The sequence below is a fragment of the Bos taurus genome, chromosome 24 (assembly GCF_002263795.3).
Source record: "Bos taurus isolate L1 Dominette 01449 registration number 42190680 breed Hereford chromosome 24, ARS-UCD2.0, whole genome shotgun sequence".
NCBI classification, from domain to species: Eukaryota; Metazoa; Chordata; class Mammalia; order Artiodactyla; family Bovidae; genus Bos; species Bos taurus.
In genome coordinates this window covers 53,632,144-53,648,666 of record NC_037351.1, presented here as the reverse complement: position 1 = coordinate 53,648,666, position 16,523 = coordinate 53,632,144, and the positions used below count along the sequence as shown (strand labels likewise).

The window sequence follows — 16,523 nt, the reverse complement described above, 5'->3', positions numbered from 1 at the left end:
CTGCAGCCCCGGGCCCCGACCACGCGCCCCGTGGGGGCGGGGGGCCGGAAGGGCGCGGCCGGAGGCGCGGTGGGCGGAGCCGCTGGAGGGGGCGTGCCCTCGAGGAGGAGGGGACAAGATGGCCGCCCGGGCCGCTCGGAGGACCTGAGAGGCGGTGGCGGAGGCCCCGCCCCCCGGCGGGAGGGCCGCTCTGTGCGCGCCCGCTCTATGATGCTTGCGCGCGTCCCCCGCGCGCCGCGCCGCGGGCGGGGCGGGTCTCCGGGATTCCAAGGGCTCGGTTACGGAAGAAGCGCAGCGCCGGCTGGGGAGGGGGCTGGATGCGCGCGCACCCGGGGGGAGGCCGCTGCTGCCCGGAGCAGGAGGAGGGGGAGAGCGCGGCGGGCGGCAGCGGCGCTGGCGGCGGCTCCGCCATCGAGCAGGGGGGCCCGGGCTGCGCGCTCGCCCCGTCCCCGGTGAGCGGCGCGCGCAGGGAGGGCGCGCGGGGCGGCGGCCGTGGCCGGGGGCGGTGGAAGCCGGCGGGCCGGGGCGGCGGCGGCGGCGGCGTCTGTGGCCGTGGCCGGGGCCGGGGCCGTGGCCGGGGACGGGGCCGGGGCCGGGGCCGGGGCCGCGGCCGTCCCCCGAGCGGCGGCGGCGGCCTTGGCGGCGACGGCGGCGGCGGCGGCGGCGGCGGCGGCGGCGGAGGAGGCGGCGGCGGCGCCCCCCGGCGGGAGCCGGTCCCTTTCCCGTCGGGGAGCGCGGGGCCAGGGCCCCGGGGACCCCGGGCCGCGGAGAGCGGGAAGAGGATGGACTGCCCGGCCCTCCCCCCCGGATGGAAGAAGGAGGAAGTGATCCGAAAATCTGGGCTCAGCGCCGGCAAGAGCGATGTCTACTACTTCAGGTACCGCCTTGGGGGGCGGCGGGGTCAGCCCGGGGTCGGGGAGTCGAGCTCTGACCTGGGTAGGGGGGTGTCAGCAGGACAGCGGATGGGCCCGGGGCGGGCCCGCCCGGTGATCGGAGGGGCCCGGGCCCTTGGCTGAGAGGTGACCTCCCACCCCAACCCCCCAGTGCAGTGACAGTCACAGCGTCCGAATGATACGAGCCCCTTGGAGGGCGTCTTCATGGGGTAGGGTCCCGGGGAGTGATGGTTTGAGGGGGGAGGAAAACAGGGTTATACTGCCAGGGATGACTGGTCCACCGAAGGGTTAAAAGAAGGTGCAATTCATCGAAACTATAAAACCAGCCACTGTTGGCTGCCGTCCCAAGCCCGTCCCAGATTCATCATCGCAGAGTGTTTAATCACGCACACGTGGAAGAAAGGAGCCATCTATGACAGTAAACCAGGTTTTAGTTACTTGTGTTGGGATCCCCGGGGCAGTGTCATACAAAGTCACCATTGGGGATGCCGGTAGTTTTCTTAGAACCGCCCTTGTTGTTGCAGAATTGACTCTCCTTTGGAAGCAGAAAACTGTGGTCAGTTTTCAGGCTCCTGGACCAGAGTGTGTCCCCCCAGGGGACATTTGGCACTGTCTGGGGACGTTTTTGGTTGTCACACCATGGAAGGGGGTTGCTGCTGACATGTAATGGGTAGAGACCAGGGATGCTGCTAAACATTCTGTAATACACAGGGCAGCCTTCACTGCAAAGAATTAACCGGCCCAAAATGTCAAAAGTGCGGGATTGAGAAATCTTGGTCCGAACGATGAAAGGTTTTCAGCTTGATCCTGTGGTCATGCTGTCCGTGTCGGTAGTTTGATGACCCAGTAAGCTCAGGACAGGGTCTGTGGCTCTTGATACCAGTGGAATTTTCTTAACAAATTTGCTAACTTTTCTTATAAACTGTCCCATTTCTAGAAGAGAACATGAACATGTTATACTCAGTGGCTTGGAGAGCAGCGTTTGTGGGTTCATTGAGTCATTTTCAGGGACTATACAGAGGTGTTGGAGTAGTTGTCATCTGCCATTTAACCATCAGAGTGTGTTAGGAAGGATTTCCTGTTTTCTGACATCAAGTAGGTTTGATTCATTACCCTTGGGGAAAAGTGTGTGTGTGTGTGTGTGTATTATAATACACACACACACACACACATGCACACACAAAATACCATGTTTATGAATTGAGAATACTCTTAAATAGATTTAAGAGGTTAAAAAATCGGTACATGTATATGTGCATACGTGTACTTGTATACATACATCCAAGTATCACTACTGGCATAAAATGTAAATACAAACACATTCCTGATGATTGCTCAAATATATGGATGAAGAATTTTAGTAGAATTATTTCACCTATTGAAGTAAAAAAATGAAAGTGGTGTTATTAGTTTGTTTTGACGTTTAATCTGAGACCACTCATCTTGAAATCTTAAATGATGCTTAGAAAGCTTATTTTAAACATACAAAGGCGCTAATCGTGTTTGTATTTCCCCATCAGTACATATTAAATTATACTTGGGTAATACTGTTACTTTGGAGCAAATTGCTACTCGTCTCAGGCTCACTTGTCTCCTGTCGTGCTTTTCACGATTGTTCATCTTTGCAGAGTCTTCCGTTAACAGTGCCTTTTGTTTTCTTTCTGATCGAGTAGCTTGCCTACACTTCTTCAGGGAAGTCTGTTTTGACGTCTTGTAGCCAGCGATGTTTGACAAGAATATTCCGTGTCTGGGATTGACCTCCTTGAGGAATGGGTGACTAGTCTGTTCTCAGTAGAGCATCTTCAGCTTTGAATTTCACCCCTTTTGACTTTTTCCTGGGATATGCTTTGTTTGGTTTTGGGATGATGTATTCAAACTAACTTGGTTCTTGTAGAGCTTTTTTTGTTGCAGTTCTTGCAGCAGCTGGAAAAGTTATTTCAAAAAGGCAGATTGCCATAGCGCTCACCTTTGTGTATGGGTGTGTCGTCAATTTTTGATGTTAAGTTTTTAATATTAATAGATTATTTTATGATAGAAAAACTGATACAATCAATTTGAAAGTCTCTTTATGAGACAGTGCAGAATGATGTGCTATTTTTTGTCTGTGCCAAATGAAAACACACATCGGACAGATTTGTGCCCCATGCACTTAGTTCAGGGCTGGAGGGAGTGTTGTCTGTCGTCGGTTGTCTGCCTACAAAGCCCAGTTACACTATAGGATTTCCTTCTGAGAGGTTACGAGGCAGGAGGACCCAGACGGTGTGATGTGACGCCTGTGATACAGTGCTTCCTCTGACTTTGACTTCTGCTTTCAATGATGGATGACGGAAGTTACCTACTCATGTTAAAGGTGAACACGTAGGGCTTCCTTGCCGGTCCAGTGGTTAAGACACTGCCCTTCCACTGCAGGTGGCCTGCCTTCCATCCCCGGTCGGGGAGCTCAGATCCTACATGCTGCGTGGCGTGGCAAATAAAAAAAACAGCGGACACACTATTTTTCAATCCACAGTGTCAGGGCTTTGTATATTAGCATCCCTGTATACACGCCACTCATTAAAAAGCCAACAGCTCGCCCAGTTCTGGCCATTGTCTGTTAATATGCAGGTTGCGTTAACTCTTCCCGTTGGTGACTGTGAACACCTGCACACAGTTGTTCGCACAGATTCTAATAATGCTAACTCCTGATTTAGCTTGCCCCTGGGGAGATTAAACAAATCTGTGCCTGTTAACCGAGGGTGTGTCTTACACTTATTAATCGGACTTAAATTAAGCTCATTTGAGAAAGCCTCAAATTTTGATAGAATTTTTTTTTTTTTCCTCTTTCCTGAGATTGCCAGGTTCTAATAGGAAGGTGTGCCTCTGGTTGCCAGTTAAGCAGTATAGTTATGTCTTCTGTCAGGATTACTGGTAGTGCTGGGGCAGTTTGTATATTATCATCCAAAGTTTGTTTTCTAAAAGGGTGTGGCTTGATCAAGTGTTGGATCTATTGGTAGAGTTTCTGAAAAAGTTCATTGCCATCATATGAGCCGATTATTTCAATGATACTTTTCTTACTGGTCCACTTGATTCCTGTCATTTCTAGCTTTTGGTTCTGTGCACTTGCAGATGTGTATTTTTTGAAATACTGTTTTCCTGGGCAAAGGAACCTTTTAGTAGCTGCCTTATGCCTTTTTGAAAATCAGTTGTCTTTCTGTGAGCTCTGTATCAATATCTTGTTGGGTTCTAGACTACTGGTTATAAGTAGGTTAAAGGCCTGAGAGTCAGGGTAAACAGCTACAGCTGCTGCCATAAAGTATGATCTAGTTGGGTATTGGAAACAAAATAGTAACCGTTTTTGACTCTTGTATCAAATTATGATGCATTTACACCTGATCACTTCTCTGAAAAGATAAAATAGAACCAGAGGACATTTGAAATAATCACCAGGGAGTAGGTGCGTGATGAAAGACTAAAGAGATTTCACCTTGATCTGGAAAGAAGAGGACTCAGAGGCAATATAATTGAGAGCTTTAAGTCATGAGTGAGATATTGAAGGTAGGAGTCTCTAGGGAAGGCAGCAGGGCCCGGGGTGGAGAGGTCTGGAGTTGGTACCCACCTCTGCAGTTACCGACGCAGCCTTGAGCATGTCACTTATTTCCCAGGGCTGTGGTTTCTCCGTTTATGACGTGGATAGTGTGATTGTACCTGTGCCTCAATAGTGGGCTCAATTCTAGAGCAGTCAGATAAATTTATAGCTCTCTTAAAACTTTGCAAACATTTAAGGACTAATTAGAGGAAAATTAACTCGTTAACTCAAGTTCATTAACTCAAGTTGTATGGACTGAACATATAAATAGGTTTTAAAAAGTTGGCATATCTCATTTGTTGTGAGAGGCTGGTATGCTCTTTGAAGCCATGAATTCTGAATCATTGAGGATGTCAAAGTTCAAATAGGGCCTGTCTGTCTTTTTTTTTTTTTGTCTTAAAAATATAGACTCTTCTACACAGTCTTTGTAGAAGAGTCTTGGAAAAAACTAGCTCAGTGGACCACGGGTCACAGTTGTTAATTGAAGTCTCGTTGGTGTTCAGTGCACTGTCATTTGTAATGTTTTCTTTCTGGTCATCACCATGGAGTTAAATGTGGCGTCTCCTGTATTACTGTCTTGTTCATTTGCCTAGAACGTGTCTTCCTCCCCACTCCCCAGACATAGTGCTAAACACACAGATGCCAAGTAAGTGTTTACCCATTGACATGACACTTAAAACTTTGTGAAACAAGGCTTAAAGGACTTCTTGCCTTTGCTTTGTTACTATGCTGTACGGTTATCTACATTTTACAGGTGGGGAGTTAGGCCAGGGAAGCTAAGTGCTGCTTGAGGTCTGCTAGAAGGTGCAGGGTTAGAATCCTGACCTGGGTGCTTCAACCCCCCACAACTCTAAACCACCCTGCACTGCTGCTGCCTCGAGAGATCCCGAGCTGTATGCTCAAGCATTGCGACTTGGGCTTCCCTGGTGGCTCAGCCTGTAAAGAATCTGCCCGAAATGCAGGGAGATGTGAGTTCGATCCCTGGGTTGGGAAGATCCCCTGGAGAAGGGAATGGCAACCTACTCCAGTATTCTTGGAGAATTCTATGGAGAATTCCATAGGTAGGAGGCTAGTGGGCTACAGTTCGTGGGGTCACAAAGAGTCCGACTGGACTGAGCAACTAACACTTTCACTTTCAAGTATTGCAACATCTCATGCTTAATCTACTTTGTTAAGCTTGGTGTACACTAAACTAACGTATTTATTTACTGTTATGCCTGCATCCTGAAGTTGACAAGGGGTACATTTTAAATCCTATTTTGTAGTGAAGCCATTGAACCAAAAGAATCTTCCAAGTTCTATGTAATATCGAAGGGGAAAAAAGTGGGAAAATTGTGATAAATTAAGCAAAAAGCTTTGTTTCTTTCAGAGTTGAGACACAGTTGAAATAAACTACAGACCAATTTTTTTAAAAAGCATTTTTTTCTTGGGTAATAGAAGTGACCATTTTGTTAAGAAATATTTCTTTCTCTTTTTCTTGTTCACCCTAGGATTGCCCCTCTTAGTTATCAGATATTCCGATAGGCAACACATTACCTAAGGAGCCTTTTAAAAGCTTTCACTTAAATTGGAAGAAATCACATTGTAACTTGCAGGCTCAGTGTGGTTTATGAGGTAGTTTTATATAGTTCCTGCAAAAAGCTTTGTTAGTTTCTTTCAGAATTGAGACCCAGTTGAAATGTACTACAGATTAAAAAAAAAAAATCCTTTAGCTGGAGAAAGAAACAATATGCAATATTTATTAAATGCTTATTGCATAATTGAAAGTTTGCCTTGCTTTTAGTTTCTTGATAATGCTTCTTATCAAACTAATGTTAGCTTTTTCTGATTGAAGCCTGGATCCAGAAATAACGTAGAAATATAGAGCCTAAGTATGGTGGAAATTGTGCTCGGATACTTCTTTCTTAACTGTACCATCACATCTTTTTGTGATGCGCTAGAGGGATTTTTGTTAGGTTGCAGCCTTACCATCTGTCCTGCATCTGATTTTTAGAGTCTGACATGCAAAGTCTCACCTGCCAGGAGGCTCATAATACCTGTAATGAAGGAAATACTTAGCTGAAAAGGAACTGATACACATACATTCTAAAAATAAATCTCTAACAGAAATTGATATATGATCTCTTTTCAGATTGGTTTTAAAATTTCACTTGGGAGATTTAGTCACGATTTTTTTCATAATTTAATTGGTGAAACAAGCAGGCGATTTGCAAAGTTGATGGTGACTGTTTTGTTTTTGTTTTACACTTTATAGTGGGACTAATAAAGATTCATAAACTTTAGCTTGTGTTTGAGGTTTCTCAGACCTGCAGGATGAATTAGAAATAAATCATCAGCTCTTTTTTCATGCACTTACTGTTTGACTTGATAGAAATTCCCCTTGCAGCTCTTGTCTCTTGGTCTTTTGTTGGTGTTTGCCATTGCCACTAAGGAATAACTAGAAATTGAAAATGAATTTTAACTTAATTTACTTCCTAAAAACTAACACTTCTCAAGGAAGGAGAATAGAACTATGAAATAGGGTAAAATTTGAATAATATGTGTGTATCTTTTGATTTTGCCTTATCTTACTATAAATTCAAACTTATTTGTTTGGAAACTGAACTATATATAAGCAGTTTAAGTAAATGCAAATGATAGTAAATGTAATTTAAAATTAGATCCTAAAATCGAGTACTTACCATTTGTCAGGAACAATTATTAGTGATTTACAAATGTTAGAAAGAAAAGCATCATCCTCTTTGATTTTTGAATAATGTATCTTGGAATTGTTTTCTTTTTATACTGGAAGGATCCATAGATTAAAACAAAGATGAATGTCCTTAGAATTATTTTTAACATGTATGCAGTGATGTATGTATCTCTTAAAAAAAAAGAAAGATCTTTTTTGGAGGCCCCTAGCAGAAATGGGCAATATAATACAAAAGTGGACATATGAAATACATGTTGCAACTTTTTACTCTTAGATACTACAGACTGTAAATTTACTATGTCAGATTACCATAGCAGTTTCTAAATGCTTTCTTTTCACTTCCGTCTTTACTTAAATACTGTGTTTGAAGTAGGTCTGTCCATAAACTCACTTGCATAGGCCTGGCTTAATAGAAAAGTAGGGACTCTGAATCAGAAGACTGGGACTTGAGTCTTGCTTTACTGTTTTCACATGGACAGATTTTTAAACTTCTGTAAGCTTCCAATTCGTCATCTATAAATTAGGGATAAGAATTCTGCTTCATGGAATTTTTTGAGATTAAATAAAAATACGTGTAAGGCATCCAGCATATATAGTAGGTGGTCAGATCAGTAAAATATTAGTTCCTTTCTCTTCGCTTAATTACCCAACATAAATAGAAGTATGTGCTTGTTGATGACGTGAAGATTCCCAATATTTTATTGTATTTTGAAATGTCAGGGTAGAGCTTAGGTTATACATGTTCATAAGAGTTTTTAAAAAATATTCCATAGTTCCCCCTGATTATAAAAATAACCCATGTTCAGTGTGGAAAATTGGGAAGATATTGAAGAGTATATAAAGAGAAATGACTGTCTTTATATAGTTCTAAAGAGAATCACTGTTAGTATTTTGATATAATATTTTGACTTTCATCCTGCTTCCTGGTTATGTTTGCCTGTGCACACACATAGACACACACACACCCCCACACACGTATTTATGTTCTTTTATAGTTCCTTTCATTTTGGAGGAATCCATAGATTAAAGCAAGGATAGTTAGTGTTAGTCGCTTAGTTGTTTCCGACTCTTTTGAGCCCGTGGACTGTATAGCCTGCCAGGCTTCTCTGTCTTCGGAATTCTCCAGGCAGGAATACTGGGGTGGGTTGTCATGCCCTCCTCCAGGGGATCTTCTCAACCCAGGGATCAAATCCAGGTTTCCCACTTTGCATGCTGATTCTTTACCATCCGAGCCACCAGGGAATAAATGAACTTAAAATTCTTTTTAACACGTATACACTGGTATGTGCATTTCTTTTAAACAGCCTTTCCCAGGGACCCTTAGCCTCTTTTTAAAAGAATAGTTTGTTTTTTGGGTGTTCTTATCTGCTAAGTCACGTCAGTCGTGTCTGACTCTGTGCAACTCCATAGACGGCAGCTCGCCAGGCTCCCCCATCCCTGGGATTCTCCAGGCAAGAACATTGGAGTGGGTTGCCATTTCCTTCTCCAATGCATGAAAGTGAAAAGTGAAAGTGAAGTCGCTCAGTTGTGTCCGACTCTTCGTGACCCCATGGACTGCAGCCTACCAGGCTCCTCCATCCATGGGATTTTCCAGGCAAGAGTACTGGAGTGGGGTGCCATTGCCTTCTCCGAGTTTAAAGAAAGTAACCAGTGTTTTTCCTTTTTCAGAAAGCGAGTGCTTATGGCAGTGGGATGAGATTTTGGGAGAATTCTTCATCCATTCATTCATTTTTTAAATTTTTTTAAATTTTTTAGTGGCCCACCCTGACTTTTTAACTGTTTTCTTAACCATGATACAGAGATAATAGAATTTGCTACCAGTCATATACTCTTTGCATATAATTCTTATTAAATAAATACTAGTTTATGGAATGATTGGTACAGAATTCAAATTCTACTGAAGATCTTTCATACCATTTAAAATTGTGTGGTTATTCCTTAATTACTTAAGTTGAAGGAAAACATGGAATGTTGTCACATCTTAAGAGTAGCCAGATTGTTAATATAATAAATTTTTTCCTTACTGATACTTTAATTCTCCACCCAAAACCCCACCCCAACAGTTAGGGAAATTATTTCATGCTTAAATTTACTTGCCTAGGCTTTTCATATTTTTAAAAAACTGCTTTTTGATTTTTAGGGGGAATTACTCAGCCTGTATTCTTCAATGTTTATATTTTAAAATTGTTATTATAGAACATTTCAAACATACATAGAAATAGAATAAAAAACTACCAAGTATCCAGTTAACAGTTGTCACCCTTGTTTCATCCATACTCAAATCTACTACCCCTGACTCAGCCTTCATTGTTTTGAAGCACATTTGACATTCTGTCATTTCATTTGTTAAATAACTACACTTCAATATGCTATTTAGAGAAGGCAGTGGCACCCCACTCCAGTACTCTTGCCTGGAAAATCCCATGGACAGAGGAGCCTGGTAGGGTGCAGTCCATGGGGTCTCGAAGAGTCAGACACGACTGAGCGACTTCACTTTCACTTTTCATTTTCATGTATCAGAGGAGGAAATGGCAACCCGCTCCAGTGTTCTTGCCTGGAGAATCCCAGGGACGGGGGAGCTTGGTGGGCTGCTGTCTATGGGGTCGCACAGAGTGAGACACGACTGAATCGACTTAGCAGCAGCAGCAATATGCTATTTGTGAAGATAGAATTTTAACTTGTAGAAGTTTTACAGCTATACAGAGCTCAGTATTTCAAACTAGAATACAAGAGATGCCAGCAGGCAATTCATGATAATTTACGTAATTGCTGTTGTTCATACTTTGTTCTATTAAGGTGTTATGGAAGAGGCATAGGATGGACTGGGCTTCCCTGGTGGCTCAGTGGTAAAGAATCCGCTTGCCAGTGCATGAGACAGAGTTCAGTCCCAGGGTCAGGAAGATCCCCTGGAGAAGGACATGGCAACCCCCTCTGGTATTCTTGCCTAGGCCCATTGGCAGAGGAGCCTGGTGGACTGCAGTCCATGGGGTTGCAAAAGAGTCTGACACCACTCAGCCACTAAACAACAGTGAGGTGGATTAGTGTTTCTGGACTCTTGGGAATTCGGGGTGGCGACGTGAATGCTGGACCAGGCGAAAGACGTGGTTTGTATAGGGCTGAAGAGCGAGATCATTCAGCCTGTTGGTTCAGCACAGACTTGAATAAACCAGTGTGGCAGGGGCAAAAGTCACTGGGTAAGAGAAGTGCAGAGTAGGGTTGAAAGGTTAGGAGAAGATTAAATGAAAAAGAATCTCAGATGCAGGGCTGAGATGTTTGGCTCCCTTTTGCTATTGGGTTGAAGTCCGTTGAAGGCTTTTAAACTGGACCTGGGGTGATGGTGGTATTTGAGGAAGAGCAATCTGGAAGGTTTAGGAGGCAAAGAGACCAGTGAGTAGAAAATCAGCCTATTGTAGTGGTTGAGATTTGAGGTGAGGAAGACTTGATTTAGGCAGTGGCAGTGGAAATGGAGAAGGAAATGGCAAGCCACTCCAATGTTCTTGCCTGGAGAATCCCAGGGATGGGGGAGCCTGGTGGGCTGCCGTCTGTGGGGTCGGACACGACTGAAGTGCCTTAGCAGCAGCAGCAGCAGCGGCAGTGGAAATGGAAGAGGAAGGATGGATTCAAAGGTGATTACGAAGGAATTGGATTTTGTAATTGATCAGAGATAGGAGATGATAAGTAGGATACTAAGTAGGTAACTTCTGCCTGGGGCAGACTGTAGAGTCGGGCTGAGGACGGTTGATTTTAGGAAAGACCTACCCCTAAAGTTTGGGAGGAAAGGAGTCGAGGGGGGGCTGGGGGCTGACTTTAGATAGATTTTCCTGTGTGTGTGTCATGTGGTTTTTGGGGAAAAAATGGTATATATATTTTCAAATTAATTGGTTTGGCAGTTTTCTGATTGTGCCGAGGTACAAAAAGATCATTTTAATTTCAGAGTTTTAGTATTAGCTAAAATTTGACTTCTGGAGACGATTGTTGTTTCAAGTTAGAGAAATCTTTCTTTCAATACTTAGACTTTTGTAAGTAACACGTAAACTTGAATACTTAAAGGGATTAAAAAACATAGAAAGTTGATTATTTCTTTATTCTCAGCCTTTTCCATTGCTGTGGCTTATAGGATTCTTCTTATCCTCCGAAAAGCCCTTCCTGAAGTTACTGGAGAGTGGCGAGCCTTGGATCTTGGTCTTGAGCCCCGACCTAACTGCGTGACCATCCACAGCGTCCTTTGCTGTCTCAGGCCAGTCCGTCTTCCTCGGCTCTGGTTGCCGCCGTCCCCACAGGTCATCCTGGTGCGGACTGGTTTGAAGAGATACTGTGTTTGCTCAGACCTCTGGGCTCCTCACAATGGTTTCACTGAAGCATCATGATTATCCGTGTTCCAGAGTAACATGAAAACACGTGTTCTGCTCTGCCACTCATTTTCAGAGCGCAGTTTCACGTGCCCGAAGTGGGTCTTCAGAAGAGTTAATTCTCAAATCATAGACCGGCAGTCGTCTAAGGTGATGTGGATGAGTTGGTAGACTGACATCATGGGAGTACTACTGAGCTTTTTTTTTTTTTAATGTATTCTTTAAAAAAAAAATTAAGTTTGGTTGTGCTGGGTCTTCATGGTTGCCTATAGGCTTTCCCTGCTTGCAGCATTGGCAGCTGCTCCGTTGCAGAGGGTAGGCTTGAGGTGCATGGGCCCTAATCGCAGCCCCCAGGCCCAGGAGCACAGGCTCAGAAGTTCAAGTGCACAGGATTAGTCCACCGCGTGTGGAATCCTCCCGAACCAGGATCAAACCTGTGTCCCCTGCATTGGCAGGCGGATTCTTACCCGCCGCGCCACCGGGGAAGTCTGGGAATACTGTTTAGCTAAGGTGGCTGTTATTTAAGTCTTTCTGAGATCCCAGTAAAGTTTTTTTAGATTTGAAAGTCAGATGCCAAATAAAATTTCTTTTTTTTGATAATCTATAGTTGGAAACGTCTCATGTAGAATTAGGTTTAAGAAGTGCTTTAAATCAACTGTACTTCAGTAAAAAACAGAAAAAGTTAAAAAAGTTGCTTTAAACAGCTTAATCAAAATGAAAACAAGCAAAGACATAATTCTAGTGATGGAATGTTCTTATATGAACTGGAAAAATGTAACTCATGCTTTCAATTTTCATTAATAATTACTTTTCTTCAGGGTATTTAGTGGGGAGGACAAGTAAAGGTGAGATCACAGGTCGGTTCAGGATAGGCAGATCAAGGGGGCAGTTGGTAGGGAATTTTTTTGTGGTTGAAAGTGAAATACTAGTATTTCATTACTGGGACTAGAAGTAATCGCTTTGGGCAGAGAAAACTGAAAATGACTAATATCCTTCACTAGTCTACTAGAGTTAAAAAAAAAGTAATTTCCCTGAGTTGCAGTTTGATGCTTTTAGAATAAAAGCTTAGTCACGTTAAGTCGTGGGGTGTCTGACTGTTAGCTGACAGCAGCCATCTTGGAGAGCAGGCAGATGATGACTTAGTCACTCCAGCGACCCACAGTCATTTTGTTTATCTAGCCCTGACTTCCTCGGCCACTTCCAGAGTCGTTTTGCTGCTGTGAAGACGGCCCCTACCTGACGGACAGAATTTCTGCTTCACCTTAAGCTCCCATGGGCCTTGCCTTTCTACTAGGCTTGCCTTCGTCTCCTGCAGAGGAAGGTCCCTGGTCTTGAAATCCGCTGGGGCAGCCAGGTTGACTCTCCTTAAAGCCTCGAGCACAAGCTCTGGTAGTTACAGGCAGGAAAACAGCCTGTACCGTGTTCTGAAGGCAGCAGTGTGTGAGGCCAGTGCTTACAGCCGTGCAGCACACATGCCTCTGTGTACGTCAAGTTGTTTAGCAGAATCTTGTTTACCAGTAGCTGGAGTATCTGGTTATACGACTGTGTGGCTGTTACAGCTTAATTAAAATTAATTGTAATTATATTAAAGTGACATATTAACAGGGTGCTCTTTACCAGTTTTTCACTTAACTTGGAAGTTTTTTTTTTAGTAGTATTTCCTTTGTTACGTAGTGTCAAATTAACCATGAGAAAATTTTCCAGTTCAGTATTTTAAATTCCAGGCAATATATTAATGTTTTAAATAAGCATAGACTTTTCTGTTCCCATTGTGTCTGCGAAACAAAACCATGTTCTTAACTATTCATCTGATATTGTTCAGTCACTGAGTCGTATCCAACTCTTCGCAACCTCATGGACTGCCGCATGCCAGGCGGTGTCCTCCGCTCTTCCCCTGAGTTTGCTCAAAGTCATATCCATGGAGTCGGTGATGCTATCTAACTATGTCATCCTCTGCCTCCCTCTTCTTTTGCATTCAGTCTTTCCCAGCAGCAGGGTCTTTTCCAGTGAGTCTGTTTTTCACATCAGGTGGCCCTTTGGAGCTTCAGCTTCAGCATCAGTTCTTCCAGTGACTATTCGGGGTTGATTTCCTTTAGGATTGACTGGTTTGATCTCCTTCCTGTCCAAAGAGACTCTCCAGAGTCTTCTCTAGCACTACAGTTTGAAAGCTTGAGTTCTTTGGCACTCAGCCTTCTTTATGGTCCAACTCTCACATCTGTACATGACTACTGGAAAAATCATAGCTTTGACCACATGGACCTTTGTTGGCAAAGTGATGTCTCTGCTTTTTAATATGCTGTCTAGGTTGGTCATAGCTTTCCTTCCAAGGAGCACGCATCTTTTAATTTCATGGCTGCAGTCATTGTATGCATTGATTTTTTTTTTTTTTTTTAGCCCAAGGGAATAAAATGTCTCTGCTTCCACTCTTTCTCCTTCTGTTTGCTATGAAGTGATGGGACTGATACCATCTATCTTAGTGTTTTAGTGTTTTGAACATTGTGTTTCAAGCCAGCTTTTTCACTCTCCTGTTTCACCATTTTTGCTCTCAGAAGTTACTTTAATACTAGCCTATATAAGTTTTGTTTGAGAGTTTTAATAAGGGACATAGTAATTTTGGGTTGTTTGACTAATCAAGGAAATGTGTAGATTGTAATAAAGTAGAATTGAGGGATAGTAGAATTATTTCTAACTGGGCTTGCAGAATCACAGATAACTTCACAGTTGCAGTGACATTCTACCTGGGCCTGGAGGATTTAATAGTTTTATGATAGGCAGAATATTGCTTATGTTCACCCTTCCTCCTGGAAAGACATAGCTGGAAGTCAAAGGTACATGGCATATTTTTGGTGGTGTTGAGTTTAGAATGTGGGTGTCTTGACGTCTGGTAGGAAAAAGTCAGGAAAAAGTACTTGATCAGTTGGAAGGCTTTTGATGTTTTACCAAGAAGGCCAATCTGTTGTGCCAGCATTGAAGAGTCTCTGAATATTTAGAACTTGGTACTGGCCATGTGGGCTGAGGGATGGCGCCCTGAACACTGTTTGTGGTCTTATAGCCGAAAGATGAATTGCTGGGTAGACAGTGATGCTGCGACAGATAATGCTTCAGAGGATCAGGTTTGGGGGTGAAGTTTGCAGTGGCCAGAGGTGATTCATATTTAGACAGTATTGACGGTTGTGTGCTCTTTTATTCCGTGATCCTGACCATGTCTGGAGATCTGGCCCAGAATGGGAGTTGAAGTTCATTTACACATAACTGTGTATTCTCTCCTCTGCTGTGTTCTGGTTGCTCCTTGCTTCCTTCTATTCTGTTACGTACTGGTCTTAACTGGTTGTTATCTTCATCTGTGGGCTGAATTCTATACCTTGAATTGTGTTTCAGGAATAGCCACGTCATGTGATTGTGGAAAAAGAACGTTGATACGATCTTCAGCTGTCTTGAGGTCTGTGGTGGCTGGTGGAGTGTGTGGCAGACTGGGGTGTGTTGCTTCCGACGTGACCCCGAGAGAAGTTTTTGCTATTCCAGGGAAATGTAAATTGCTTGGTTTTCCAGCCTTTTCTCTTTTGTCTCTGGATTGAATTATTTTTCTTTTATTGTGGTCAGTTGGAGCAAGGTTAAGTTCTCAATATGACATGTTGGCTTTTTTGAAAGGTTTTCTAGAATTCTCACAATTCTCTTCTGGTGCCATAGCTCACTGAAGTTTATTCTAGCACATTTTGGTTCAGACAGTTTATTAGATAAGACTTTGGGGCGTTCTTCCTCTGAATTTTTTCTTACAGTTCAGTGCCACATGGGAAATTTTTTTGTTTTTGTTTTAGGAAAGATTCGTTTAGTTCAAGCCTCTGTATAATTCTGGCACTTTTGTAATATTCCAGCTTTGACAGTTTTTCTTACAAAAAGTAAGTTATTCTTGATACACTTCTCTCAGATAGGAGTTAGGCTAACAAAAGTCATGTCAGCATCATACAAACACATTAGCAAATATTTACCTTAGTTTTTCTCCTTTTAGTAACATTAGGGAGCATTTATTATTGTCAGAATTCAGTTTTTTTTTTTCCTGTTGTGCTTTGAGTTCAAATCGGTAGCCCAAAGGTTATATGGATTACAGGTGGTGTGTGTGTGTGTGTGTGTGTGTGTGTGTGTGGTGTGTGTGTGTGTGTGGTGTGTGTGTGTGTGGTGTGTGTGGTGTGTGTGTGTGTGGTGTGTGTGTGTGGTGTGTGTGTGGTGTGTGTGTGTTTGGCTGTGCTCCATGGCTTGTGGGATCTTGGGTCCTCTACCAGGGATGGAACCTTCCCGTGCGGTGGAAGCATGGAGTTTTAGCCGCTGGACCACCAGGGAAGTCCCTAAGTGTGCTTTTAACAGGAATTGTTGACATCAGAACAATTTGTTTTGAAGTTCTTTCTAGTTACTCTTGGCATTGTGTACATGTAATACAGGAAAAAAAGCATTTCAAAAATCAGTCTGGAAAATGGGTAAAATAGGAGCCATTTGCAGTGTGTGCTCTGCATGCTCTTTGGGTTGGCGTTCTGTCAATGGCTGCTGGGTGAGTGGCCAGCAGGATAACCAGTATTCACATCTGCTGTGTGTTCCAGCAGTATGTCTAGGGGTGGGATGGTAGGTGGCAGACTCACTGTCTCTTTCTTTAGGAAGTTAAGATGTTCCTTTAAAACTTTTAATATTTCTTTGGAAAAAAATAAACATTGTAAAGCCATGATGTGATACTAATTGGGAGCAGAAAGGCAGGCATGAAGAAAAGGTTTAGGTAGTGATCTGGGGTATATATTGTTGCCTTTTGTACAATTAATGTTATCTTTCTTCTAGTCCGAGTGGTAAGAAGTTCAGAAGCAAACCTCAGTTGGCAAGGTATCTGGGAAATACTGTTGACCTCAGCAGTTTTGACTTCAGAACTGGAAAGATGATGCCTAGTAAATTACAGAAGAACAAACAGAGACTGCGGAATGATCCTCTCAATCAGAATAAGGTGGGTTAATCAGATGGGTGCTGTTTCAGAAGCTCTCCCCAGAGTC

The 16,523-nt window shown here is 43.4% G+C and overlaps 1 protein-coding gene across 2 annotated transcripts in view; it reads left to right on the top strand.

Annotated features, from left to right (window-relative positions):
* The first annotated feature begins 212 nt into the window (after positions 1-212).
* MBD2 (methyl-CpG binding domain protein 2) overlaps positions 213-16,523 on the top strand; it is a 67,753-nt gene continuing 51,442 nt past the window's right edge. For both annotated transcript variants that reach the window (XM_024984565.2, XM_024984566.2), the window contains exons 1-2: positions 213-877; positions 16,318-16,477. In XM_024984565.2, the coding sequence (XP_024840333.1) occupies positions 318-877; positions 16,318-16,477 (720 nt within the window). In that variant the 5' untranslated portion in view covers positions 213-317. The remainder of the gene's footprint in view (positions 878-16,317; positions 16,478-16,523) is intronic.